This window comes from Phodopus roborovskii, unplaced genomic scaffold (assembly GCF_943737965.1).
Source record: "Phodopus roborovskii unplaced genomic scaffold, PHOROB, whole genome shotgun sequence".
NCBI classification, from domain to species: Eukaryota; Metazoa; Chordata; class Mammalia; order Rodentia; family Cricetidae; genus Phodopus; species Phodopus roborovskii.
Genome location: NW_026126744.1, coordinates 876,355 through 903,311, shown reverse-complemented (window position 1 = coordinate 903,311; position 26,957 = coordinate 876,355). Strand labels below are relative to the sequence as shown.

The window sequence follows — 26,957 nt, the reverse complement described above, 5'->3', positions numbered from 1 at the left end:
AACCATGGGAAGAAGGCAATACAAGAAAACACCTAAAAATAGAAAGACAAGCATTACACAACCAGAATCTAGGGACTCTACACCAACTAGATCTGAATACCCCAAAGCAGATAAAGCAGAAGAGAATGACTTAAAAAATATCTTCATAAAATGATAGACGCCTTCAAAGGCGATATGAGAAAATCCCAAAAAGAAATGGTAGAAAAAAACAAACAAAAAATTGGAAAAAATAGAGGAAAGGACCACGCAAAAAATGCAAGAAATGAACAATCTTTTAAAGAAAGTAAGGAAAGCCAAGAATAAACAATCAAACAGGTCAAGGAAACAGTTTAAGACTTGAAAACTGAAATAGAGACAATAAAGAAAACACAATCTGAGGGAATGCTGAAAATAGAAAAACTGGGCAAATGATTGGGAACTATAGACCCAAGCATAGTCAACAGAATACAAGAGATAGAAGAGAAGATTATCAGGTGCTGAAGATAAATTAGAGGAAATATATTTATCGACTAAAGTAAATCTTAAGTCCAACAAATCCTTAACACAAAGCATCCAGGAAATGTGGAACACTGTGAAAAGGCCAAACCTAAGAATAATAGGCATAGAAAAAAGTGAAGAAGCCCAGCTCAAAGGTACAGAAAACATATTCAACAAAATCACTGAAGAAAACTTTCCAAATCTGAAAAGGATATGCCATGAAAGTGCAAGAAGCATAACAAACACCAAATAGACTGGACCAAAGAAAAAAGACCCCTCGACATATAATAATCAAAACACCTAACATACAGAATAAAGAAAGAATATTAAGAGCAGTGAAGGGAAAAGGCCAGGTTACATAAAAAGGGAGACCTATAAAATTACACCTGACTTCTCCATGGAAACACTCAAGGAAAGAATGTCCTGGAGAGATGCTCTACAAGTATTAAGGGTCCATGGCTGCCAGCCAGGCTACTATACCCAGCAAACACTCAATCACTAGATGGAGAAAAAAAGATATTTAATGACAAAGCCAGATTTCCCAATACATGTCTACAAATCCAGCCCTACAAAAGTTCAGGAAGGAAAACTCTAACCCAAGTAAGTTAACTATGCTCACAAAGGCATAGGTAATAGATAATCCCACTTCACCAGAAACTAAGGGTAAAGCAGGGCAAATATATTCACAATACCACTGCCAACAACAGATCTAAAACAAACAAGCATTAACAATCAGTGGTCCTTACTTTCCCTCAACATTAATGGTCTTTACTTGCCTATAGAAAGACACAGGCTAACAGGATACAAAGACATAATCCATCCTTCTGCTGCATACAAGAAACACATCTAAGCTTCAAAGACAGTCATTACCTCAGAGTAAAGGGTTGGGAACAGATCTTCCAATCTAATGGACCCAAGAAGCAAGCAGGTGTGGCTATCCTAATATCTAGCAAGTTAGACTTCAAACCAATATTAATGAAGACAGTCATTTCGTATTCATCACAGGAGAAATCCATGAGCACAAAGTGTCAATTGTGAACATCTATACCACAAATGCAAAGACACCCACATTCATAAAAGAAACGCTACTAAAACTAAAAGCTCATATAAATCCTCACAAACTCATAGTAGGAGATTTCAACACCCCACTCTCTCCACTAGACAGGACCACCAGACAGAAACTTAACAACAACAACAAAAAAGAACTAACAGAATTATGTCTCAACTGGGGTTAACAGACATCTATAGAACAGTCCATCCAAACACAAAAACAAACACAAAAGAATATATCTTCTTCTCTGCTCCACATGGAACCTTCTCTAAAATCGACCACATACTAGGCGACATAGCAAATCTCAACAGAATAAAAAAAATTGGAATAGTCCCCTGTATCTTATCAGACCACCATGCTTCAAAGTTGGAATTCAACAACAACACAAATCGCAGAAACCCTACAAACTCACAGAAACTGAACAATGTGCAATTACACCATATCTGGATCAAAGAAGAATGAAAGAAATTAAGGACTTCCTAGAATGCAACGAGAATGAGGACACAACATACCCGAACTCATAGACATCTTGAAAGCAGTGCTACGAGGGAAATTCATAGCACTAAGTGCCCTTAATGAGAAAACGGAGGATAGTCACATTAGAGAATTAACAGCACAACTGAAAGCCTTAGAACAAAAAGAAGCAAACTTAACCCTGGGGGAGTAGATGCCAAGAAATAATCAATTTGAGGGCTGAAATCAATAAAGTAAAAGCCATGAAAACAATACATAAAATAAATGCAGCAAAGAGTTGGTTCTTCGAGAAAATCAAGATAGACAAACCTTTATCCAGACTAACCAAAAAGCTGAGTGAGAGATCATGCAAATTAACAAAATCAGAAATGAAAAGGGGGACATAACAACGGTCACTGAGGAAATCCAGAAAATTTTCAGGTCATACTTTGAAAACCAGTACTCCACAAAATTTGAAAAGTCAAAGGAAATGGACAAATTTTTGGATAACTATCAGTTACCAAGCTTAAGTCAAGAATAGATAAACAACTTAAATAGACCTATAACCCATTATGAAATAGAAACAGTTATCAAAAGTGTCCCAAGCAAACAAAGCCCAGGGCCAAATGGCTTCATTGCAGAGTTCTACCAGAAATTCAAGGAAGAGCTAATACCAATACTCCTCAAATTGTTTCACACAATAGAAACCGAAGGTTCGTTACCAAACTCTTTTTATGAGCCCACAATGACCTTGGTACCCAAGCCACACAAAGACACAACAAAGAAAGAAAACTACAGACCAATATTCCTCATGAACATTGATGAAAATATACTCAATAAAATACTGGCAAATCTAATCTAAGAACACATCAGAGAAATCATCCACTATGACTAAGTAGACTTCAACCCTTGGTTGCAGAGATGGTTCAGCATACGGAAATCAATCAATGTGATCCACCATATAAACAAATTAAAAAAGAAAAACCACATGATCATCTCATTAGATGCTGAAAAGCCTCTGCCAAAATTCAACACCCTTTCATGATAAAGGTCTTGGAGAGATCAGGGATAACAGGAACATACTTAAACATAATAAAAGCAACCAACATCAAACTGAATTGAGAGAAGCTTAAGGCAATTTCTCTAAAATCAGGAACAAGACAAGGTTTCCCTCTCTCTCCATATCTCTTTAATATTGTACTTGAAGATCTAGCTAAAGCAATAAGACAACAAAAGGAGATCAAGGGGATACAAATTGGAAAGGAAGAATTCAAACTTTCACTATTTGCAGATGATATGATAGTTTACATAAGCGGCCCAAAAAACTCTACCAGGGAACTCTTACAGCAAACTAGCAGGAAACAAGATAAACTAAAAAAAAAAAAAAAAAAAAAAAAAAAAAAAAAAAAGAAAAAAAAAAAAAGTCAGTAGCCCTACTATATACAGATGACAAAGGAGCTGAGAAAAAAATCAGAGGAACATCACTCTTTACAACAGCCACAAACAACATAAAGTATCTTGGGGTAACACTTACCAAACAAGTGAAAGACACATGTAGCAAGAACTTTGTGTCTTTAAAGAAAGAAATTAAAGAAGATACCAGAAAATGTAAAGACCTCCCATGCTTTTGGATAGGTAGGATAAACATAGTAAAAATGGCAATCTTGCCAAGAGCAATCTACAGATTCAATGCAATTCCCATTAAAATCCAAATACAATTCTTCACTGACCTTGAAAGGAAGATATTTACCTTTATATGGCAAAGGAAAGGACCCAGGATAGCCAAAACAACCCTGTACAATAAAGAAACTTCAGGAGGCGTCACCATACTTGACTTTAAGCTCTACTAAAGAACTATAGTCCTGAAAACAGCCTGGAAGCGGCACAAAAATTGACAGGTAGTCCAATGGAATTAATAGAAAATCCTGACAGTAGCCCATGAATACCTGGTTTTTGACAAAATAGCTAAAAGCATACAAGGGGAGGAGGAAACCTTCAACAAATGGTGCTGGCACAACTGGATGAAGGTGTGTAGAAGACTGCAGATAGACCCATGTCTATCACCATGCACAAAACTCAAGTCCAAATGGATCAAAGATCTCAACATAAATCTTAGAAGAGAAAGTGGGAGGCACCCTTGAACAAACTGGTGCAGGAGACTGCTTCCTGAACCTAACTCCAGTAGCACAGATACTGAGATTGACCATTAATAAATGGGACCTCCTCAAACTGAGAAGTTTCTGAAAGGCAAAGGACACAGTGGACAAGACCAAACAGCAGCCTACAGATTGGGGAAAGATCTTCACCAATCTTACATCTGACAGAGGACTGATCTCCAAAATATACAAAGAACTCAAGAAAGTTGTCACCAAAACACCAAATAACCCCACTGAAATGTGGGGTATAGAGCAGAATAGAGAATTCTCAATGGATGAATCCAAAAAGCTGAAAGACACTTAAGAAAGGTCTCAACATCTTTAGCAGACAGGGAAATGCAAAGCAAAATAACTCTGAGATACCATCTTACTCCTACCAGAATGGCTAAAATTAGAAACACCAGTGACAACTTATGCTGGAGAGGATTTGGAGAAAGGAGAACATTCCTCCACTGCTGGTGGAGGTGCAAACTTGTACAGCCATTTTGGAGATCAATATGGTGATTCATCAGTAAAATGGGGATCAGTCTAGCATGGGACCCAGAAATCCCACTCTTAGGCATATACCCAAATGATCCACATCCATACAACAAAGTCATCTGTTCAACTATGTTCATATCAGCATTATTTGTAATAGCAAAAACCTGGAAGCAACCTAGATGTCCATCAACTGAAGAATCGATAAAGAAGATGTGGCCCATTTACACAATGGATTACTACTCTTGGAAAAAACAACAGAATCTTGAAATTTGCAGGCATGTGTATGGTACTTGAAGAAACCATCCTGAGTGAGGTAACCCAGTCACCAAAAGAGGAACATGGTATACTCACTCATATATGGATTTTACACATAGAGCAAAGGATCACCAATGTATAATTCACACTGCCAAGGAAACTAGGATACAAGGAGGATTCTAAGTGATTCATATAAGGTACCTCACATAAGGGGAAAGGAACAAGATCTCCTGAGCATATTGGGAGTGTGTGTGTGGGAGCAGTGAATGGAGAGGGAGCTAGGAGAAAGAGAAGGGCAGGACAGGAGGGTACGTGAGAATAGGGAGATTGAGTCAGGTGAGGAATAGATGAGAGGAGACAGAGAGAGAGAGCATAAAAGAGGGAGCCATTATAGGTTTGATGAGAAAACTGGCTCTAGATACATGTCCAAGGTCATACAAGAGTGACCCCAACTAACAATTTGCACAACAGTGGGGAGTGTACAATAAAAGCCCTTCCCTGATAATGAGATTGACAACTAACTTATATACCATCATAGAGCCTTCATCTAGTAGCTGATGGAAACATAAGCAGACACCCACAACTAAATACCAAGGTGAACTGGAATCCAGATGCAGAGGGGAGGACAAGACCGGGCTACAGAAAGACATAGAAACAGCTGACCTGAACAAGGAGGATCTAACGGGCCTCCAGACTGATAGCTGGGAATCCAGCATGGGACTGACCCTCTGAACATGGGTCTCAGCTAGAAAGCCTGAGCAGTCTAAGGGACCTTGTACAGTGGAACTGGGATGTATTCCTGATGCACAAAAGGACTTTGGGAACACATTCCCCATAGAGGGATACTCCCTTAATCTAGAGATAGGAGATAAGGCCTAGTCACTCCCTACTCCAAATGACTTGACAGATTTAGATGACCCATCCTGGAAGTCATCATCCTACATGTGGAGTGTGGGAGAAGATGGAAAGAGAGGGTGTTCGGGAGACATGAGAATGTGGGAGAGAGGGAAACAGGGAAGGAGGAAGGGATGGAGGCAGGGAGAGATATAGGGATGGAAGGAGGGAGAGGGAACTGTGATCTATATGTAAAATAAAAAATATTAATCACATTATTATTTTTACTGAACAGTGATGGGGGAATGGTGGGGAAATATAAAATCAGATTATTTTTAATTTAAATAAAAGCTAATTTACAACAATATATCTCTTTCATTGCTCTCCCACTCTATCCAGTCCCTGCCTCAACTCAACTATCCAGTTCCCTGATATTCTCATTGCCCATCCCCTCCCTTCTACTACCCACCCTCAACACACTAGATTATTCAGGGAATTTCATCTAATTCTCCTTCCTGAGGCAATCCATATGTCCCTCTTAGAGTCTTTTGTTTCCCCCTAGCTTCCCTGGGTCTGTGTATTGTAGTCTGGTTATACTTGGTTTTACATATAGTATCCACTTATGAGTAAGTACATATGGTGTTTGTTTTTCTGAATCTGGAAGACCTCATTCAGCCTTTTTTGTTTGTTTGTTTTGTTTTTAGTTCCATCCATTTGACTACAGATTTCATGATGTCATTGTTTCATGATGTCATAGCTGAATAATACTCTATTGTTTACATATGCCACATTTTCTTTATTCATTTTTCTGTTGAGAGCATCTAGGTTGTTTCCAGGTTCTGGTTGTTAAAAATAATGCTTCTATGAACATAGTTGAGCAAGTGTCCTCGTGGTATAATTGAGCATCCTCTGGGTATATGCCCAAGAGTAGTATCACTGAATCTTAAGGTAGATTGATTCCCAGTTTTCTGTGAAACCACCATACTGATTTCCAAAGCAGCTGTGCAAGTTTGCGCTCCCACAAGCAGAGAAGGGGTGTCCACGACTCTACATCCTCTATAATATAAGCTTCCCTTGGTATTTTTGACCTTAGCCATTCTGGCAGGTGTGAGATGGTGTAAGGTGGTATCACACAGTCATTTTAATTTACATTTCCTTGGTGATTAAGGATGTTAAACAATTCCTTAAATTTTTTTTTGGTCATTTCAGATTAACTTCCTAAATAAAACACCAGTAACAGTGAGGGCAACAATCAATAAATGGAACCTCCTGAAACTGAAAAGCTTCTGTAAGGCAAAGGACATGGTAAATAAGACAAAACGACAGCCTTCAGAATGGGAAAAGTTCTTCACCAATCCCATATGTGACAGAGGACGGATCTCCAAAATATACAAAGAACTCAAGAAAGTAGACATGAAAATACCAAATAATCCAATTACAAATGGAGTACAGACCTAATCAGAGAATTCTCAACAGGAGAATCTCAAATGGTGTGTGGATTTGTGATTTTACCATTTCATACTGAGCATTGAGATTTTGAAAAGTTTCTTTTGGCTTCAATGTTTTGTAGCTTTTTTCATAAGCCAGCTTCATCTTCATGCGTACTGCCCACAGCTTTCTACATTTGACATTCTCTCTGGTCCTTGTTTCCAGAATTTCATTTCCTCACTCTCTGGCAGTCTTGAAATTTGTTGCCTTCTCTTTTGCCAGAGCCTTTTCCTTTCTCTTTCATGCTCAGCAAACAACTGCTAGTTACAGTGGCTTGGCACAGCTAGCATGGCTCTGCTTGAGTGTTAGCTTGCAGGGCCTTTTGTTTTATAGCTATCCAAGGCGTCATTTGTGTTGTCATCCATAATAGTGCAACAACACTGAGAACAGAACCCCCAGATTCTTGAATTGCAACTGTTGAAGCCATTTCTTGTTTTCGCTTTCAATCATATACGTTTGCTGTTGTTCTTGTGATTTCTTTTCCCTTTCCAATCTCTGGACTAAAGTATTCCAGGCATCCACTGATGTCTTTCTGCCTCAAAAGGGAGGTGGACTAGGTGTATGTAGTGACATAGTCCTTCTGTAGCACTGACCACGCCCATTGGGGGGTGGAGCGATGGGCGGAGGTGACCTGAGGAAGGAGGTTGGAGGGGGCCAGGAAGGCGCTCTCTCTTTCTGGCGTGACTCGGACAGGAGAGAATCGGGTTGAATTTCCCGGTGTTCATCTGTCTAGGTTGTAAGTTATTTCTCCCTGAATAAACATCTATTCGGCCTATTTGTTTATCCTGATCCTTATTTACCGCAATAGGTGTATGTTTAGGTCTCAGCTATTCTTGGCTTTCTAGTTCTCTACTTTCTCAACTTTGGTTCCATGTTCTAGTACTGAGTTTGAGTCTAGATCTTGACTAAATGTGTCCTGATCAATCATTTTCTATCCCTGCTTCTAGGTCTTGACTTCCTTCTCTGATTCTAGATTGAGACTTCTTTCTTTCCTACTTCAGTGGAGACTTTCATGAGATGTAGATGCTGAGTGGCTTCTGCCTCATGATGACTTCCCTTCTGTGCTGTGTCTGCCTTCACCATTTTCAGATGAATTTATTTGCTCCTTATTTATGAAATAAATGTTTTTTGTCATTTGTTCTCAGACTTGTGTGTTAGAGGACTCAACTTGGAACTGTGTCTTCATGTCTTTATCATGAAATAGGCTTACTATTTGGCTATCTGAGTCTATAGCATCTTCAGTTCAGCCGTCTCTGTCCTTAGCTTGCTCTTTGCTTCTCCTCCAGCACCTGTGTTTATGTCTTGCATTATCTGACTTGCAGTTTCTTTCTGTTGACCTTCATCATCATCTTGAATAATGGTGTTTTGAGGCTTCAGGAGAAAGGAATGCACCTCACTGCTTCATTTTCTTTCTCTGTCTCAGGATGTTTTTTTGGGGGGCTTTCCATCTTGTTCTGTGTCAGTAGCCTGTGAACCTAATTAACCGTCTTTAGTGAAAATATCCTCTTGGACAGAAGTATGGCAAAACATGCTTTGTCTGTTGGTATTCATGTTATCACACAGACTGGGCTTTGGCTGGTAAGATCTTGTGCAGGTCATGTGACCTCTCCACAGCTTGGATTGCTTCATTTTAGAAATTAAAACAGTCCCCTTTCATGTCTTTCCTTTTCTAGTTTTTCTTCTTTCCTCTTTCATTCTTTTAAATAATCAGAGTATAGGTAGCATGCCATCATATACTAAAAGCTGGCCTTGAACTTGGGATCCTTCTCTCCAATTTTATTATTATTAATGTTACTTGCATTTCCTGAACTACAGAGCTGGCCACATAAAGCCATTACTTTTAAATACTTGTTTACAGCTATCACTTTCTCCTTGTCTTGTGCACATTACTATAATTCCTTGTTGAAAGTTTATACAATTGGGAAATTACCATAGTTTTAAAAACTATATCAAAAATCTCTGCATTTGTGAGCCAAACATAGATAGCTAAACTGGAGATTTGAGTGTGGTCATGTATTCAGTCTGAGTAGAAAAGAGGTTATTCTCCTTTGCTTTTCTTGTCTAGGGTAGAGTACATTAATGATATCACATTATGACAATTAGGTTATGAGTAATAATCAAAGATTTATAAACATGGGAAATTATAAAAGTTAATTCATCAAATGAACAAGGAACATGGTACTTCATCCTATAATACAACTGTGTGTCTTCATTTTCTTTTAAATTTATTACAACAAAGTCATATTTGGATATCATATAGAAATATTTGTTCCAAATGACAACACTCATATGCTAACAGGAATGTTTAAAGAAAGTCTAGGCAACTGCACCTCCAGTTGTAATGATAGTTAATGTTTGTTAGAGTCTTAGTAAAGTCTCATTGATGAGGACAATCACACTTTGTTCAGATTCATAGCAAAGTCTCATTGATGAGGACAATCACACTTTTTTCACTAGGATGTTGAGAGAAAACAGAGAGATACTTTAGTTATACTTCATAGTTATCCAAGGAAATGCATCAAGGTCATAGGCTATGTCCTGACTTTCCTTGGCCTTTTTTTCATCTCATTTCCACCTAATGAGATGAAAAGAAATGATAAAACTGGACCCCACTGTGGGAGCTTTAGGATAATACAAATTACATTGTTTTATTTATTTTTAATTGATTTATTTTTATATTTATGAGTGTTTGACCTGGGTTTATGTCTGTGTACCATTTGTGTGCCTAATGTCCACAAATGGTAGAAGAGGATGTTTCATTTCCTGGGACCGGTGTTAGAGAAAGTTGTGAGCTGTGATGTGGGTGCTGGAATTGAACCTGGATCCTTTGCAAGACCAGCCCGTACTTTTACCTGCTGAGTAAGTTCTCTATTCCTTATTATATTATTTTTAATATAAATAATTTTTTATGAAAAATGTTATTTGGATTTGTTAAAAAGTTTTGTATAATTGAGTACTTACACATACTGTCTCTCTCTTATTTATGTGCCCTTGGCTTCTAGAAATTTATTATACATAGTACCAGAAGTAATAACAGCAACTGCCACTTACTGAAGATTATTATGTGTCATACACACATACACCACACACACACACACACACACACACACACACACACACACACACACACATACACACACACACTTGAAGAAAGTTGAAGAAAGTTATTATTTTTCCTAGTTATAGAAGAAAACACAGACTGGCTTCTTATGTGACAATTCATGACTTCTAAGTGACAAGGTTGAAATTCAAACCCATGTTCTTTAGTCCTCCATTCAGTGGCTTCCATGGTCATTGCAATTCCCTCTCGTTGACTGTTCTCAAAGATATGTGAAAATGATATAAGGATGATAGCTTGGCTTCTTAACCTTCTAAATGATAGTCAAAGTATTTCAGGTTCATCCAATCATACACACATCTCCCAGCACATGTTAATATAAATTAAATGAGAAAACCACCACCCTGAAAATGCTGTTTGAGCTTCCTTAGATAAAAAGCAGAGAGATTATGAATATGGAAATTGATAAAGTGGGCTGTAAACTAACATCATATCTTTAAAACAGAACTAATTTTACACATCAGCTGAAGAAGCTCAGATGGTATCCACAATCAGAGAACTAGCCACTACAAGAGAGTGTAACAGTGTCTCTGTTCACAGGTTGCTAACAATGTGGATTTAAGGAATGAAGTTTCTGGATAGTAGTAAGGCTATGCTAATAAGTCTAATGTTGAAAATAAATAAATACATTATTCACATAGGACTAGTACATAAATTCACTTTAAAAACATTTTCTGTATTTTCATTTGCAATAGGAAATTAGAAGAACCTAAGCTATGATTATCATATTAGCAGCTAAATGAAATTAAGTACATATAATACAAGGGGGAAATTGTAGTTATATTCAATTTTAGGATAAAATTTCCTTATCCTTTATTTTTGTTTTTTAATAATTCCTAATTTTCTATGTCCTATTGGACATTGGTCAGAACTGTTTATTGTAGTCTAATTCAACATTCACTGGTAGAAAAATAATTATGACCCAAGTTTAAGTATTGGTAGACGTATTTTAAAACACACAGAATACAACTCTAGGCATAACAGCATAATGGACACTGAAGGAGAATCAACTCTACCTTGCATTCTGGACAACCATGACTTGACTGTATTCATTCCAGAAGTCAGAGTAAAGGGAACAAAAGGAAAGAGGGAAAGACAGGAAGAAAAAAGTTAGGAACAAAACTAGATGGGAAGTAAGCGAGTAGCAATCACAGACACAATGCTAGAACTGACTTGAGGCCAAAGATAATCTCAGAGCTACGGTGAAACAGCTGTCACATGGCAAATAAATTCTAAATATTCAGCCACTCAGTAATTAGTGAAACATTAATGACAGTCTAGGAATTGAACATGTCAGTTACCTAAGAGCTGAATCCCACTTTATGAGGGATAGTTAGATGAACTATAGAAGGATAATATAAGAGATGTGCATTTTTAGTCCATTTCACTATACTTTTTAACATTTCCCAGTTAAGTATAGAGCTGGCTGAAATCTCCATGTTACCTGTCTATCTGTTCTGCTTATTCAACTTTGCAGCTTTCCACCTAAGTCACACCATGCTTACATATAAGTATTCTTGTGCAGTGTAAAAGATGACACTAGGAGTCACTGTAAGGAAGATGGAAATAAATGACAATACCTTTTCCCTTAATCCGTTAAAAAAATACGTAGAGAAAATCCGTAAGAAAATTTCCCATCACTTCTTAATTTCATTAAAGTACAGAAAAGCTCTCCTGACCAAAATCAAAATAAAGTTTTTTTTATTGTTTGTATGTTATTTTTGTTATACCCCTCTTTAAAAATGTGGTCAAGTTGTATATACAAATATATAAATTTATTAGTTGATTAAAATAAAAGAGTCGCTGTCCTTGGTCATGTGGCTATTTTATTGATTCTATTTAAGAATCAATTGGGAATTTCAAAAATCCTTAAGACAATTAAATAAGACCAACCACATCAACAATTCTAACTTTCTAAATGGAATTATTGGGGTAGCTGTAGGAAATTAGAGTAGGAAAACTGTGATTTATTCTCCCTGTATCATATGATTTGTTTTCATCCATAAATTAAAAATTGTGAGGGATTAGGGATCAGCCTGTGGTAATGTAGCAAGTAAACAGCAGATTCACAGCATGTGTATGAAACTCTACTATGGCTTCTTGCCAGACAAGCTAATCATTGTCAGAACACACATTTTTATAATGTGGCTGCTTTTAAGTCTGTCAAGGCTCTGCAGCACACAATGTACTTCTGCAGGATGTTTGACATGTATTTAAAAACATTTGTTGTTGATGGGTAGCATGTCCTGTAAACTCCAGTGAGGTTCTCAAGCCAACTAAATAACATTTGAAACATTATTAAGGAAACTAAAGACTTTTTTGTGAATTTTCAATGAATTGTCATTTAAAGATACATACTAAAAGATTTGCAGAAAGAGTTAATTGCTGGGATTTCTTTCAAAATGATTCGGATATAGGAAGCATGTAAGAGTAAATGTGAAATCTAACTGGCTAGTAAGTAAAAGCTTTTGAAGATAAAGAATGGTATAGACTATGTTCTCTGCTTCTGTGCTATAGGTAAAAATTTCCAAGCAAAAATCAATACTCAAATGTCATCTCCAAACTAAAGCAAAAGGAAGCCAATGTTGCCATCAGCGTAGGAAGTGTTTCAATAAACCTCCATATGTTGACTGTTCAGAGTTCCACAACATTAATTTGGCTAATATAGATAGCTTAGATAAGGCACAGTGATTTGTGGACAACAAATCTCTGTTCTAAACAATTTTCAAGTACTCGTTCATGCAGCATAACATAGCTATTAGCATCAATTACTACACATTTCCAAAGAACATCTAATCTTTCACTTAATATTTTTATTTGGGGCTAGGGAGTGATGTATTCAAGTATTTTAAACACATGTGCTTCCATGGAGTTAGACCTCAAGTCTAGAGAAATTACTGTATATAAACAATGTACACATCCCACAAGAGATTCAGAGATACCTCTTATTTATATAGAAACATCATTACTTGAAATGTTACTATTTTTTCAACATTGATTTGGAAATGTGTCTATAAATAGGGTTTTATAAAAAGTCACTTAGTAACACATATTGTGTGAAAAGAAAGTAAACAAAGGTTAATTTTTAAAAGTGGATTTATGGATGTGAGCTAGTTCTTGAAATGTGCCACAGTTTCTTACATGCTTTTATAATTAATCTGACCACACAGCACAAGAGTGGTTCCCACAATCAGTATGTTGCTTGTGCCCGGGGAAACTGACTTTATTCTAACCACTGCTCTCTCAGAACGCTTAAGGACTTTGTTTAACATTTATTTCAGTCTTATCTACTAATTAGAAATAAATGTGACAGTGAAAGCAAACTAAGGACAGGGTAAGGACATTCCAGGTTAGGCTTTGAAATTAAAAATGGAAGATTCTCTTAGGATTGTTTAACTGTGGACTGTGACACTTAGAAGACAGTACCTCTTTACTTACCCTCGGCCAGGAAGTAGGTACACCTTAACAAAAGGATCGGAGTAGCCATTGTTGTCTCTAGGAACAAGATTTCTTGCTTGAAGAATATGTATTATAAGATTTCCAAGATCATAGTTGATTTGAAGCTGTAGGGTATAGAAACAATTCCATGAAAAGACAAAAAGATGTGTGAAATGGTATCATTTCATACTTTGCTAGCTTTTCAATACTTTACAAGAAGTTACTTACTTCATTTCAATTTTATTTGAAACTAAACAGTTACAGTTAATGCACAGTTTAACTGGAAGCTCATAGGCATATCTGAATTTCTAATAAACATAATGTTCATGTTTATTAGACTCTGCAGTGGAGAGTGTTGGCCTAGTTAAAGTTCATTTAGCATGATCATAATATAGTATATATTTATTATATGTTCATAATGAAAATTTATCCATAGCAAAATAATATACCCCACTTATATTCATTATTACAGTTACTAGAATTTTGAAAATAAAATAAATAATTTGGAAATATATTCTAAAATGGCATTTACATTTCATCAATGAGTGGTGAGATAAAAGGTTATGTTGAGTGGTTTCTATCAGAATTAAGATATAAAAATGAAAGAAAATCTAGATTTCACTTTTCCTAATTTCTCTGACATTAAGCTTGTAGTTTCTCCTTCCAAACCACTTGTTATAACGAATGATACTGGGATGATACTAACTTAAATTGTAGAAGTGACTCCTGTCTCTAAGATGCTTATTAGATGCTCACATTGCTTTGAAGAACAAGATTTACAATTCAGATAAATATTTAAAAAGCTGTCATAATCTAAAATGATTGAGCTCAATTGTTTTCTCTTTTACCATTGAAGGATTCTTTTGTCATCATATAGATTAAGTCTTAATTTCCTTTTAAGTTTTCCAAGTAATAGAAATGAAAACAAAAAAGTATCTCAAAGAAGAAAATCATGTGTAAAAACACTAATGTTTTAAATTAATTCATAAAAATGAAAAAATGGTACATTATATTTAAACTGTAAGTGGTATAATGGACATGGGCCAAATTTTTGCTTAAAATTTCAGAATTAATATATATCATCAGTTTGGCACATTTTTGGTCAATTAGAAAATAAATCTTTAATTTTATGATTCCACAGGGAAAAGCCTTGGTATTTTTTAAGAGCATGAAAAATTTGTGAATAACAAGGTAATGTGTCCCCAGGGAAAACAAAGACAGGAATTTCAGAACTGTGTGCTAAGACAGGACAAAGACACACAGAGGTCAACAATCCACACTTTGCTTTCAAGTGACACTGTACTTGATCTATTTCTCACTTACCTAGAAATTTGCAGGCCTGTTAGAGAGACTGATTTTCAAAACTTTCCTCATTCATTCCCAAAGACCTCCAAGGAGGTCAGAGGTCAGACCGGAGTGAGCATGGGATATCTTGCCATACTCACACAAGAGGCTCCAGTGTCAACACCTTTATGATTACTATTGTATGTTAGCCATGGAGATATGGCTCTGCCACACAAGGGAACTAAATGAAACACCAACTTTCAGTATATTGTAACTTGGTGGTTCTCAACCTGTGGGGTATAATCCCTTTGGCAAACAAATCTCTGTCTCCAAAATTATTTACATAAATATTCATAACAGCAAATACAAAGTATAGGGGTCCCTATAATATGAGGAACTTAAAAGGTTGCAGAATTAGCAAGGCTGAGAATCACTGATGCTTAGAGGCATTGTGTCAGGAAAATCTCAACTTCAGAATTATGTCTTACAGCTGAAGGGTCAGATGAAGGAGGAGAAACAAGGGTACATCAAACCCAACAGACATGGCAAACAGCAGTCTAAAGGCAAAAAGTTAAAAATATAGGAGAAAACCAGTAAGAATCAAAGCCGGAGTATATCCTGTGTTGCCTGTGGAATGATAGAAGGCAGGTGAAAACACTGGCAACCAGCACATGGATGGGAAGATCAGGGATGCTCATCCAGTCATGCTCAGCCACACCAGTTCTGTCCAGGTGAGGCACCTGGATCTTTCCTCTGCGTCTTTGCTGCCTTTGCCTCTGCATAGTCACTTCCCTGTCTTTGTACCCCATTTTTTCCCTCCTAATACTTTCTGTAGGCTATTGCTACATGGCCATTATTAGGCTTCCCCCATCCCTCTGCCTCTCAATCTAAAACATGTAACCCTGTGCTATGTTTTGTGAGGGATAATTCACCTCTGCTTGCAGGCAAGATTCTTTTTGGAAGTGTCAACCTCTCAAAGCTGATTCCATCATAGATTGACTCTGAATGAAGCAGTTCTCTGTGTATTACTGCTTCCAGTGACACATTTCCCCCTCCTCTATGCTCATTGAGTCATTCGTTTGTGTCTCTGCTGCCCTGTGAAGGATTTTGTGAGAATTTTCTTCACACTGTGTTGGAGGCACACTTGTTGTTCATTATTGGAACCTTGTTCTCCTCCGATAGCTAATTTGTACTGTATTAATTTCTATGTGACATTTTCAACTACCTAGAATTAATTTTTGATAATTCCTAAAGGCAAGCTTTAAGAACATGTTACTGTGACTCATACTAATACAAAAACTGTGATAATACAATACACAAATATAGAACTTTATGTAGGACTAAAGTAACAATATTTGTGCTTTTTATTATATTTTCCAGTCAAAATATTTACATATGAATTATAAAGCTAATATGACCTACAATATGAAATATTTCCCTATGATAGTTGTTTATAAGTAATTACAAACCAATGATTTAACAAAAGATATCACTGAATTTATGAATCTTGAAGATATGCCTTCAGGCTTTTGGAAGGAGAAGTTGTGGGTAAAATGTTCAACAAGTACATACTAGCTGAAACTCAGTACCTACTGAATGAGGATTTTGCAGTCTGGAATTTCAAAGCTATGACTAGTTTCTACACGCATGCACACACACACACACACACACAAATACACACACACAAATACACACACACACACAGGGACACACACACAGACACAGGGACAAAGTATGGTGTAACATTGTGTTTCCTATACCATTTTGTACTTGCTACAGAAAGTGAACAATTCAAAAAGACTGTTACAAACTCAAATACACAAATGATAAAAACAGAAAATGTGACAGAATGATGTTATTAAAAGTTTTCCATACCTGAATTTCTCCTGTAATTGGATGAGAGGCAACCTTTGTTGCATCAGAAGGCTGAAATATTAAAAACCACATATTGCATTAATAAATAAAGAATTCATAGGTGTTCTCATTTCAACTGTTTTTTGAAATTAACTTCAATTAGTTATTGAAGTACACTGCCTACAAAATACATTTTATCCATTTGATTGCCTCAGACATATAGCATCTAGTTAATAATTCTCATACTTGTTTAAGTTTATGGGTGCATAAATCTCTTTTGTATTTTGAAACCTAGTATGGAAGCTATGATTTTGTATCAGTGGTATTTTCAATTACTTACCAATGAATACTTTAAGTTTAAAGCATTCTTTCTAGATCATTTAGAAGTTTTAAAGAGCTATTTAGTAATGAAACAGTGTTTACATAAGACTGTGTAGGAGCATGAGAGCTGCAATGACAGTCATGTCCTGTGCTCCTCTTCTTTGAGATCACTGAACAGTGAAGTAACCAAGAAACATTTTCCTATGAACAGGTTATCTTGAATTAAAATTTACCTTTGCAGCTTAAATTTTGTTTCCCTCATAACTCCTTAGGCAACTGGAGTTTCCAAAGCAGTTTGGAAAGTAATTGAGGGGTCAGATGTGGCATACACCTTAAATCCCAGAAGTCAGGAGGCAGAGGTTAGTGTACCATTGTGAGTTCCAGAACAGCCAGTGCTACACAAGGACATACTGACTCTAAATAAATAAATAAATCTAAAGGACGTGATTTTGTAAACTAATTTATGATGATGAATAAATACTTGTTTATGAACTTGTTATATTTCCTTTTTATTTTTATACATAAGTAGATGTCAGTGGCCATGGAAGAGGAAAGTTCCTGCTGGATGAATCTTGGATAGGCAAGGCCCTGAGACCACAGACCCTGCTTCCTCTGTGCCTTTCCATGTTTGCTGCAGCTCTTTCTCTGGTACCTGGCATGGTGTGTGGATGGTTCTAGGGAGATTCTCATTGCTTGTAGTGTGTTTATTTCATGGGTATATATCCCATTCTGCTGGGCATTTTTACCTGTGGATTGCTGTGAAGATCACTTCTCTTTTTCTTTATACATTCGTATTTAAACTGAAAACAATCTTATTTTACATACCAATCCCAATTCCCTCTCCCTTTCACACTTCCATGCCCCCCCACGGACCTCCACTCCACCCTACCATCCATTCCACTGGGAGAGTGAGGCCTCCCATAGGGGAATCATTAAAATCTGTCACAACATTTGGGGCAGGGCCTAGATGCTCCCCCATGTATCTAGGCTGAGAGATTCTCCCTCCATAGGGAATGTGCTCCCAAAGTCAGCACACTAGCCATAAATAGGTCTGTCTTACTTATTTCTTTGGGCCTAAGATTGCCATGAAAAACTTATTGTACTTTGTTTTTAATTTTATCATCTATTTTCCCAGAACATTATTTTATTATCTCATATATTAAATATTTTATCCCATTTTACAACTTCATCTGTCTTTACATTCCCTCATGATAGGTTCAAATATATGTTCTTCAAATAACTAGTTCAACTTTCAAATATTTGAGACCTCTTTTTATAGAGTCCTCCTGACGTTTTGACAGTATTGTGACAGCAAAATCCTATTTCATAAGAACACATTAAACTAACAAAACCTTAAATTAAAGTTTAAATTATTTACACCAAAATTTAGAAGAAATAATCCAGATTTTAAAAATAAAAAAAAAAAAGACAGGTTAGAATTCCCATGCTAAAACCTGTCAAGAAAAAACTACACACTGAGTTAGTTAAAGCAATAAATAAATAAACAAAAATGAAAACATTCAATATATTTGTGTATTTTTATTGCTAACTGAATGAGACTGAAATTCTGTTGTATTTCATATATGCATAATGTATAAATTATTAGCTAATAGTCTAAAAAGTGTATCCTTTCCAGAGAATCTTTTAAGAAGTTTTTAAAATACATAAAATAATTCTGTGTATCATTATATAATTTTAAAGCTTATTTAAAAAAGTACAATTCATATTTGATATATATTTTCCAAAGAAACCATCCAAAATATTGTTAATGTTTTAGCAATTGTTTACACTAATCACTTATGTGTGGGAGAAATACTCAACAGTGGCCTGGGGAAAACTTTTGTATGTAACTCCAGGTTAACAAATGGGATAAATCAAATTTCCATGCTTCTGCCTGGGTAAGGAAACAAACACATATGGACATACCCCCTCACAACAGAGAACATCTGTAAAATATCTCTAACAAATAATTTCCTCTATATTTAAGGAACTTCAAAACCTCAGTCCTACAAACCAAATAACTATAAAAATTGATTATAGTCCTTAATAGATAGCTCTCAAAAATATTTCAATTGATAAGGTCTATTAAAAAATTCCCAACACCCCAGTCATTAAGGAAGCACAGGATTCGTGGAGATCAACCCTACATACATACCTAAAGAAATGGTTATTATTACAAAGATGAAATGTACTGGAAAGGTCGAGGTGAAAAGAGAGCCCTTAAGCACTGTTGGTGGGACTGCAAATTAGCACAGACATTTTAAAAACAGCATGATAGATTCTAAAACAGTGAATAGGCTCCAGAAATCCATTCCTGGCCATATATCTAAAGGAAATGAGTTTTGTATTTGAAGAGGCCTTTGCATGTTCACATCTATTTCACCGGGCAAGCAATAGAAGCATCAGCTCGTCAACTGATGATTGAATAAAGGATAAAGGAAATGTGATGCCATAGCTGTCTTACAATCCTTCCTCCCTCTCTTCAACAGGACTCCTGGAGCTCAGCCCAGTGCTTAGCTGTGGATCTCTGCATCTGCTTCCCAGTTACTGGATATAGGCTCTCTGATTACAATTAGGGTAGTCACCAATCTGATTATAGTAGATAATCATTTCTGATATCCTCTCCTCTATTGCTAGAAGTCTTAACTGGGATCACCCTTGTGGACTCCTGGGAGTTTCCTTGGCACCTAGTTTCTCCTGGGGTTGGAGCTTGGTCCTGCCTCAACTTGATGTGTCATGCTTTATTGACATCCATAGGAACCCTTCCCCTTTCTGAATAGAGATAGAGGAGGAGTAGATGGGGAGAGGGGAGGACAGGAGGAAGGGGGAAGTTGGGATGTAAAATAAATAAAAAATTAATTAATAAATAAAAAATGTAATATATATTTATGAAAATGTGACATACATTTGATTGCATTCTGTTGAGATATCAAAAAGCAAAAGATCATATTGTTTGTTAAATCTGAATTAAAAAAATTATTCAAGTGCAGAAAGATAAGTACTGCATGACTTACTCTCATGTAAAATTCATAAATTGAATTTTTCATAGACATAGAGATCAGAGTGGCAATTTATCAGAGAGGAGGTAGAAGGAAGAGAAGGAGGCAGTTAGGTGAGAATATGACCTAGAGTTTGATTGATTAACAATAATGTAGTATTTACCTAAACATTTAGGAGAATTAATGTTGAATATGCCCAATATGAATAAATAGTAATAATCACATGTGATTAATATTCTACCCTGAGAAGATCATCCCAGAATACTAGAATAAAAAGATTGCCAAAGTACCAGTAGATGGCTCACTGCATAAAAGGGCTTGTAACCAGGTCTAACAAGAGTGGGACTCCATGTTCAAAAAAATAACTCTGACCTCCACACATAAACATGCCTATCCCTACCACACAGTCAAAATATACTGAAAGAAATAATGAAACAAATCACAAAATAATAGTAATCTGTAAACATATAAGTATTTTAATCAAAAGCACCTAATAAAACATTTAATAAATATACATATGTAAATATAAGATGATATTAATATCAATATATCAAATAATTATATTAATTTAATAATTAATTTAATTATATCAAATAATGTGAGTGAATTTTAAAAATTTAATATTTAATTTAATTATGCCTACAGAAATAAAAATATTTAAAAACCTAATTCTGTATATTAACTTAACATATGGCATATTTGGCTTTGCTGTTGCTTGACATTAGGCTATGAAAGCTAAAAACAAAAACTCTATGCTTTTAGCATGTTGGAAACAGGAAACAAATGATAACTCAAAAATATATTATTTAGCAAATGTTATCGGCTAAAAGTAACTTAAAAATAAAAGAAACAAAAGATAAGTAGGTAGTAAGTCCTTGCCTAAGGTAAACTGTTACACACACACACACACACACACACACATAGAGGCATGCACATATACACAACATATATATTCAAAATAAACAGATTTAATTAGTGTCATTTCTAAGAGTTAAATAATCTCTGTACTAGAGCTAACCAATGGAGTATATTTATGTCATAGAAGTAGTTAAAATTTTCTAATAATCACAATGAAAACAACCAGGAAATAATATAATAATATTTATATTAGTCCTAAATATTATCATTTCATCAAGTTAGCAAAGTAGACATTGTGTTGAGATATTTCAGTCTTTTTTTTATACAAAGTCACTGGAATTTGGCTTGCAATTTACATATACATAGATGTAAGCTGAGATCAGCTGCATGGGATTAGCAGTTGCTCTTTGGACAATGTGTCACTAGAACTATGTATTTCAGCCAAATATTGCAAAATTATGCAGACCTAAATTATTTACAAATTTAAGAATGGCTACATGTTGTACAAGCACCAATACCATTTTCCTAATGCTATCCTACTTCAATACTTTTTATCTTCTAAACCATGGTACCCAAAGCTAACATATTATAGTGAGTTAAGGTTATAAATTCATACACATGACAGTTTGATGCATAAATGTTTTTGTTACTGTTCTGTGCAAGCCACTCAACTATAATATGTGGTCAGGTGGAGCAAAAGTATTTCTTTTTAAGAGACACAGAAAGCACCTTGGGAAGGAATGAAGGGAGGATGAAGGCAGGATGAAGGCAGGCAAGCAGGCAGGCTAGTAGGCTAGGAGGCAGGAAGGCACACATGGAGGTGGGAAGGAGAAAGGAAGAAAAAAATGGGAGGAGGGAAAAGAACAAGGAAAGATTTCTAATTTCAGAGAAAAACTAACACGATGGCCTCATGGAGGAAGTGTCTTGTTACTCAGTATTCTTACCTCAAGCCCATTGCCAGCTTTGCATTTCCTACATATTGTAGTGGAAAGGCCTAGCACAATACCTTATGCTTTTCAATTTGCAACCATCTGTTTCTATGTGATTTATGCTTGTGAATACCTACCTATCCTCAAGACATGTCATTTTCTGTCAGAAACTCTTCACTTTGTGTTCTCTCTTGGAATGTAGTCCCCTTTCTACATTTTACCTAAATGGATCTTAGCCACCACTGTTCTTACTGTACTTACACCTGCTCAGCTTAGCAGAGCATCTATTCATCTGTAATTACATCAGTGATACTCGACTACAAAGAGCACTGCTGGGGAAATTATAAACCTTAGGTCCTGAGCTTCATCCACACAGTTTTTGAAATAGTCAAGGCCGTGTAAAAATGCAGCTCTAACACATTCCCACATGGCACTCTACCAAATCTGCTGAAGCAGGAATATACTTTAGAGCCACTGGTCTCCTTGGAATGAGAGGGAGGGTAATTTTCTATCTGTAATGTGGTAGAGCATGACTCCTAAAACTGAATGATCCTGGGCAAGTGATTGTGGAGCATAAATGGAAACTCTCATAAATGTAATACTGTTCACAAGGATGCCAGGGCACTCATAATAGCATTATGCCACATATAATGTCTAAGAGAGGAAACCTGTGTTCTTTCTATGTTCTTTTAGAATGTTACCTCCCCTAATGTCCTATCCTACTTATTCTAAAAAAACCTAGAATGCACAGTGCACATTCAGTTAGCAAGAATACCTCTTAAACAGGAGAGTGACAGGTCAGAAAAATTACATTGTATTGTTGCTTGCTTTTTCCATTTTGAATCACTAGTGCACTGTCCACTTTTAGTTCCCCAGCAACTCAGGAAATAGCACTGGAAATGTTGGTTTCCAGTAAAGATATGCACGTGAAGAAGATCCCATGAGTTGGAAAAGAATAAAATTCAGATAGGTGATCCTATGTCACTGATGTCCTTTATTTCCTGTGGCATAAATTATTTCTCCATCTTTGTACTTTTTACTGAGAAAAATCTAAAATCTATCAGAATTTGTATCTGGACCAGTTAAACAGTCAGAAGAGGGCAATATATGTTTCATTAGATCCTTAGGGCATGACTAGAAAACTCTTTAGAATGTCAGGTCCCTTCCCATCTACCCTCTGTCCAGAGGAAACAGCCAGAATTGGCCACTTGTAGCCACATGGGGGCACATCTCACCTTGCTGCTGCCATGCTTCTTTTTGCTCACTGATGGTGACCCTGGCTGCCCAGGGCTGGGAACAGAACTGGATCCTGCTGATGTAGGACCTGAGTGAGCATGAGACCCTTTCTCCACGACAGATGACATGACCAACGGTGACTGCTGGAGTGAGACCTTGTGCAGTTCTGCAGCCAACTGCTTGGGATCAACCCCTGGGGATTTTGCCTTATCCACTAGAACAAAACAAAAAGCTTTATGTCTTGGGTTCATACTTTGGCATTTGTTGGAGTTCTAGGTGATGACACACCATTATTTAAAGATTATGCTAAACTTTCAAAACCAAATGTACTTAATGAGAGTTCTGTGTACCCATTTTTAGAGAAATCTAGAAGATAGGTTATAATGATGAATCACAAGGGTAGTCTGAAGTTCTATTAAGTCTTTAGAAAAATACTTTGAATATTTTATTGCATGAAAATACTCTACTCCCAAGACCTTGCTTCTATGGACACAAATCTTCTCTCTTCTAAATCTTCCATATTTTGTTCTTTATGGAAGAAATTTCACAGAATATATATATATATATATATATATATATTCTGTTGAACCTGGCTAGTTGATTTCAATAACCAAGACTTCCTAGTGTGACTGTAATAACAATAGCAAAAGTCCTAGTTGTGCTGAAAAAGAAAGAAAAAAAGTAGTAATTATATGATTAAAATAAAATGGCTCCATGGATTGCTTTCACAAGATGAATTCATATTTAACAAATTTAAAACAGGAACTCATATAGTACATATTTAATATAGACTTTTTGCCTACTCTAACAGTTAAGTATGCAACATGTTTCCCCAGAATGCTAATAATATAACTAAAATACTTTGGTATCATTCATGATCACATCACATACATGTATATAAATCTGTAATTCTGTAATTATTGCTGTATGTATATCAAAGGCAACTACTTATATATGTTCCTTTTCACCCATGTTTGACATCATACTGCTGTCACCTACCAGCTTTAGGTGGCTCATGAAGTTCTAGGTGCTGTGGATTTTCGGAATCAGACAACATATTGAGGTCCCTAAAAATTAAGACAGATTATTAAGGAAGACATAGAGGAATCCAAAAACCAAAGGTCCCTTCTCCCACCTGCCTTGATTTTCTTTTTAGGAGGTCAATGAGAAGTGGTATATGATATAAAGCAACTCCCAGGCATGCTCACCCTGCTAACCCAGTTCATATTAGCAATGCTGTTAAAAGTCAACGCTGATAAAAATGATCATTTAAGGTGAAATCTTTATGGATTAAATGCAAGTCACTTCAAATTATTGCACACATTGTGTTCTGGCCTTCTTTTAAAGGGAGCATATTTTAATACAAGCATGAAAGGGAGAGCTGTGACACCCAAGAAATAGTTGCTGGAGTCTTGACTCTTGCTGACTGGCAAAGGTTCCACCTTAACAATTTTAAATCAAAAGAGACATGGAAAGCCAAAAAATGGAAACAGAAAGATGGGGAAAAACTCACAGTCTTACACATATTTCTGCTTCCCCACTTTGCTGATTAATGATGCTCTGTACTTCTTCATATGTTTTTGAAGTTAAGGGGACCCCATTCCATTCCAATACTTGCATCCCTAAAAGACAAATTTGAGTATAAAATCAAACATGTGTGCTATCTTCAGTCTTAGTTCACAGGTTACAAAAGACTTTCTGTGCTTTTAAAATCCAAATCAGCACACCACGTCAGAGAACATTGGCTCAATGTTCCCTAGAACATCATGTAGTTGGATAAAAACTTACCTGGATGCATAATATAAGGTTAAGACATGTACATTTTGTTTTTAAAGATCTATTAATTCTTACCAAACACATGCATTCTGTTCACACTTCTATAAAGAAAACTATATTGAATAAACAGACAAGTAATTGCAACCATTAGCTTTAGATATTGACTTCTACATTCTTTTATGGAATGGGATGGTACAAAGTCACTAGGATCTCCGGATGAAGAGCTCTGCTCTTGATTCTGCCTACGTAAGTCAGATTTTCCTTTGTGTCAGAGGTTTATGAAGAAAACAGCAAGCATGTTACAGGAAGGTCAGGTTTGTGGGTCTGTGACCTGTGCAATAGTACAAGGCTCTGTGTTCAGACAGGCTGCATGCTCTACTGTCATCTTGAAAATCTGTTTTTTCATTTATCATTGCATCTGACAAATTATATACTCCTCTACCTAGTCAAGGCATTTTGTATATGAAGTCTATGTGAAAAGATAATTTTATGCAAAAAGAAAATATTGATATACTTAATGTTTAAAAATTTTTATATCCAGGGTTTTTGGCTCAACTTGTGAATTGTCAAAATAACTAAAAGTGCGTATTTGATATGAATCCCATGGCCCTTATATATATATAAGCTATATAAGATGGATATACATAGTATATCCATCCAATATCCTACTCAAATATTTGTGAATGTTATCAGCTTGACACTAGAGAAAATGTCTGTATGCCATAATATAGTAAATGAAAAATAATAATTACTGAACAATTTCATCTTTAATATACTTCATACTCTGTAATGGCCTATTGCTTATTTCAGCACTGGTTCAATGAAAAATTGTTAATATTGTGCAGTTGTGTCTTTAAGTTTAATGGTATAATATACATTGGGAAGCATATTGTGAGTTGCAATTAAGTGAAAGAAATACGTTTATAATAGGGTGGAGTAACAGAAAAAGTCCATCAAAAGGCTCACATAACACAGAGAAAGACTTTTCTATGACTTACTCCAAGAAAACTTTATCTTCAGATGGGTCTTAGGATTATTTCAACAATACCAGCTGTTGTACACAGAAAATAAGAAAATTATGTAAAAGACATTGACTCTCAGAATAACTCAGCACAGAGAAAGCAAAACATCTTTAAAGCTAGAAAAAAAACCTACATTTATTCTGAGCTCAAATATTAATGCTATAATTCAGTTATTACCCCGTCACATTTCTACAAAATTGTATTTTGTGGAAATAGTCACAGGTCTATTTTTTTCTTTCAAGCTTACCTGTTAAGGTTTTTACCTTTTGGCACAAAGAGAACACTGACAAAACTCAATTACTTAGTGAAATAATGAATATGTCTAATCATAATGAAGGAAAACCCACTTTATATTGCTCACCATATTATTGCCATAGCATGTACTTTTTAACTCTTGAGTTCTGCTCTGGGCAGACATCTGCACATCTTTTCCACTCATCTTTTTTGATGTTAGTCAGTGCAGTTAAGTTAAAAATATGGTACCAGATCTTTTGTCCTGGTTTGGTAACCATGCTGATGTGTAATAAAAAGGGTCACTACTTTCAGCAAAACCATTTAACACTTTCCACTCCAATGTCTCTCACTTCCTGAAAAAGAATGGAATACAACTTGTATTCATTTCATAAAATATATTTAGAATTATGAGTTAAATGACATGTGATTTCAAAAAATATATTTGATTCAATACATGAGTAAAATGTAGTGTCATAATCATGGAATCATCTCAGTAGATATAAAGGATATTTGATAATATTTTTTTTTTGTTGTTGTTGGGAGACTTTTGATGATTGCTTCTATTTTGTTCAGGGTTATAGATCTATTTAAATTGCTTATATTTTCTTGACTTAATTTTAGTAATTGATATCTATCCAGAAAATTGTTTGTTTTTTTAAATTTTTGAATTTTGTGGAGTATAGGTTTTCAAAGT

The 26,957-nt window shown here is 35.7% G+C and overlaps 1 protein-coding gene across 2 annotated transcripts in view; it reads right to left on the bottom strand.

The window, feature by feature from the left end:
- Nucleotides 1–26,957, bottom strand: part of Pclo (piccolo presynaptic cytomatrix protein) — a 360,398-nt gene that overhangs the window by 73,470 nt on the left and 259,971 nt on the right. For both annotated transcript variants that reach the window (XM_051174921.1, XM_051174920.1), the window contains exons 11-16: nt 24,745–24,853; nt 24,231–24,298; nt 23,231–23,445; nt 16,910–16,960; nt 13,751–13,875; nt 11,329–11,355 (exon numbers count right to left, since the gene is read on the bottom strand). In XM_051174921.1, the coding sequence (XP_051030878.1) occupies nt 11,329–11,355; nt 13,751–13,875; nt 16,910–16,960; nt 23,231–23,445; nt 24,231–24,298; nt 24,745–24,853 (595 nt within the window). The remainder of the gene's footprint in view (nt 1–11,328; nt 11,356–13,750; nt 13,876–16,909; nt 16,961–23,230; nt 23,446–24,230; nt 24,299–24,744; nt 24,854–26,957) is intronic.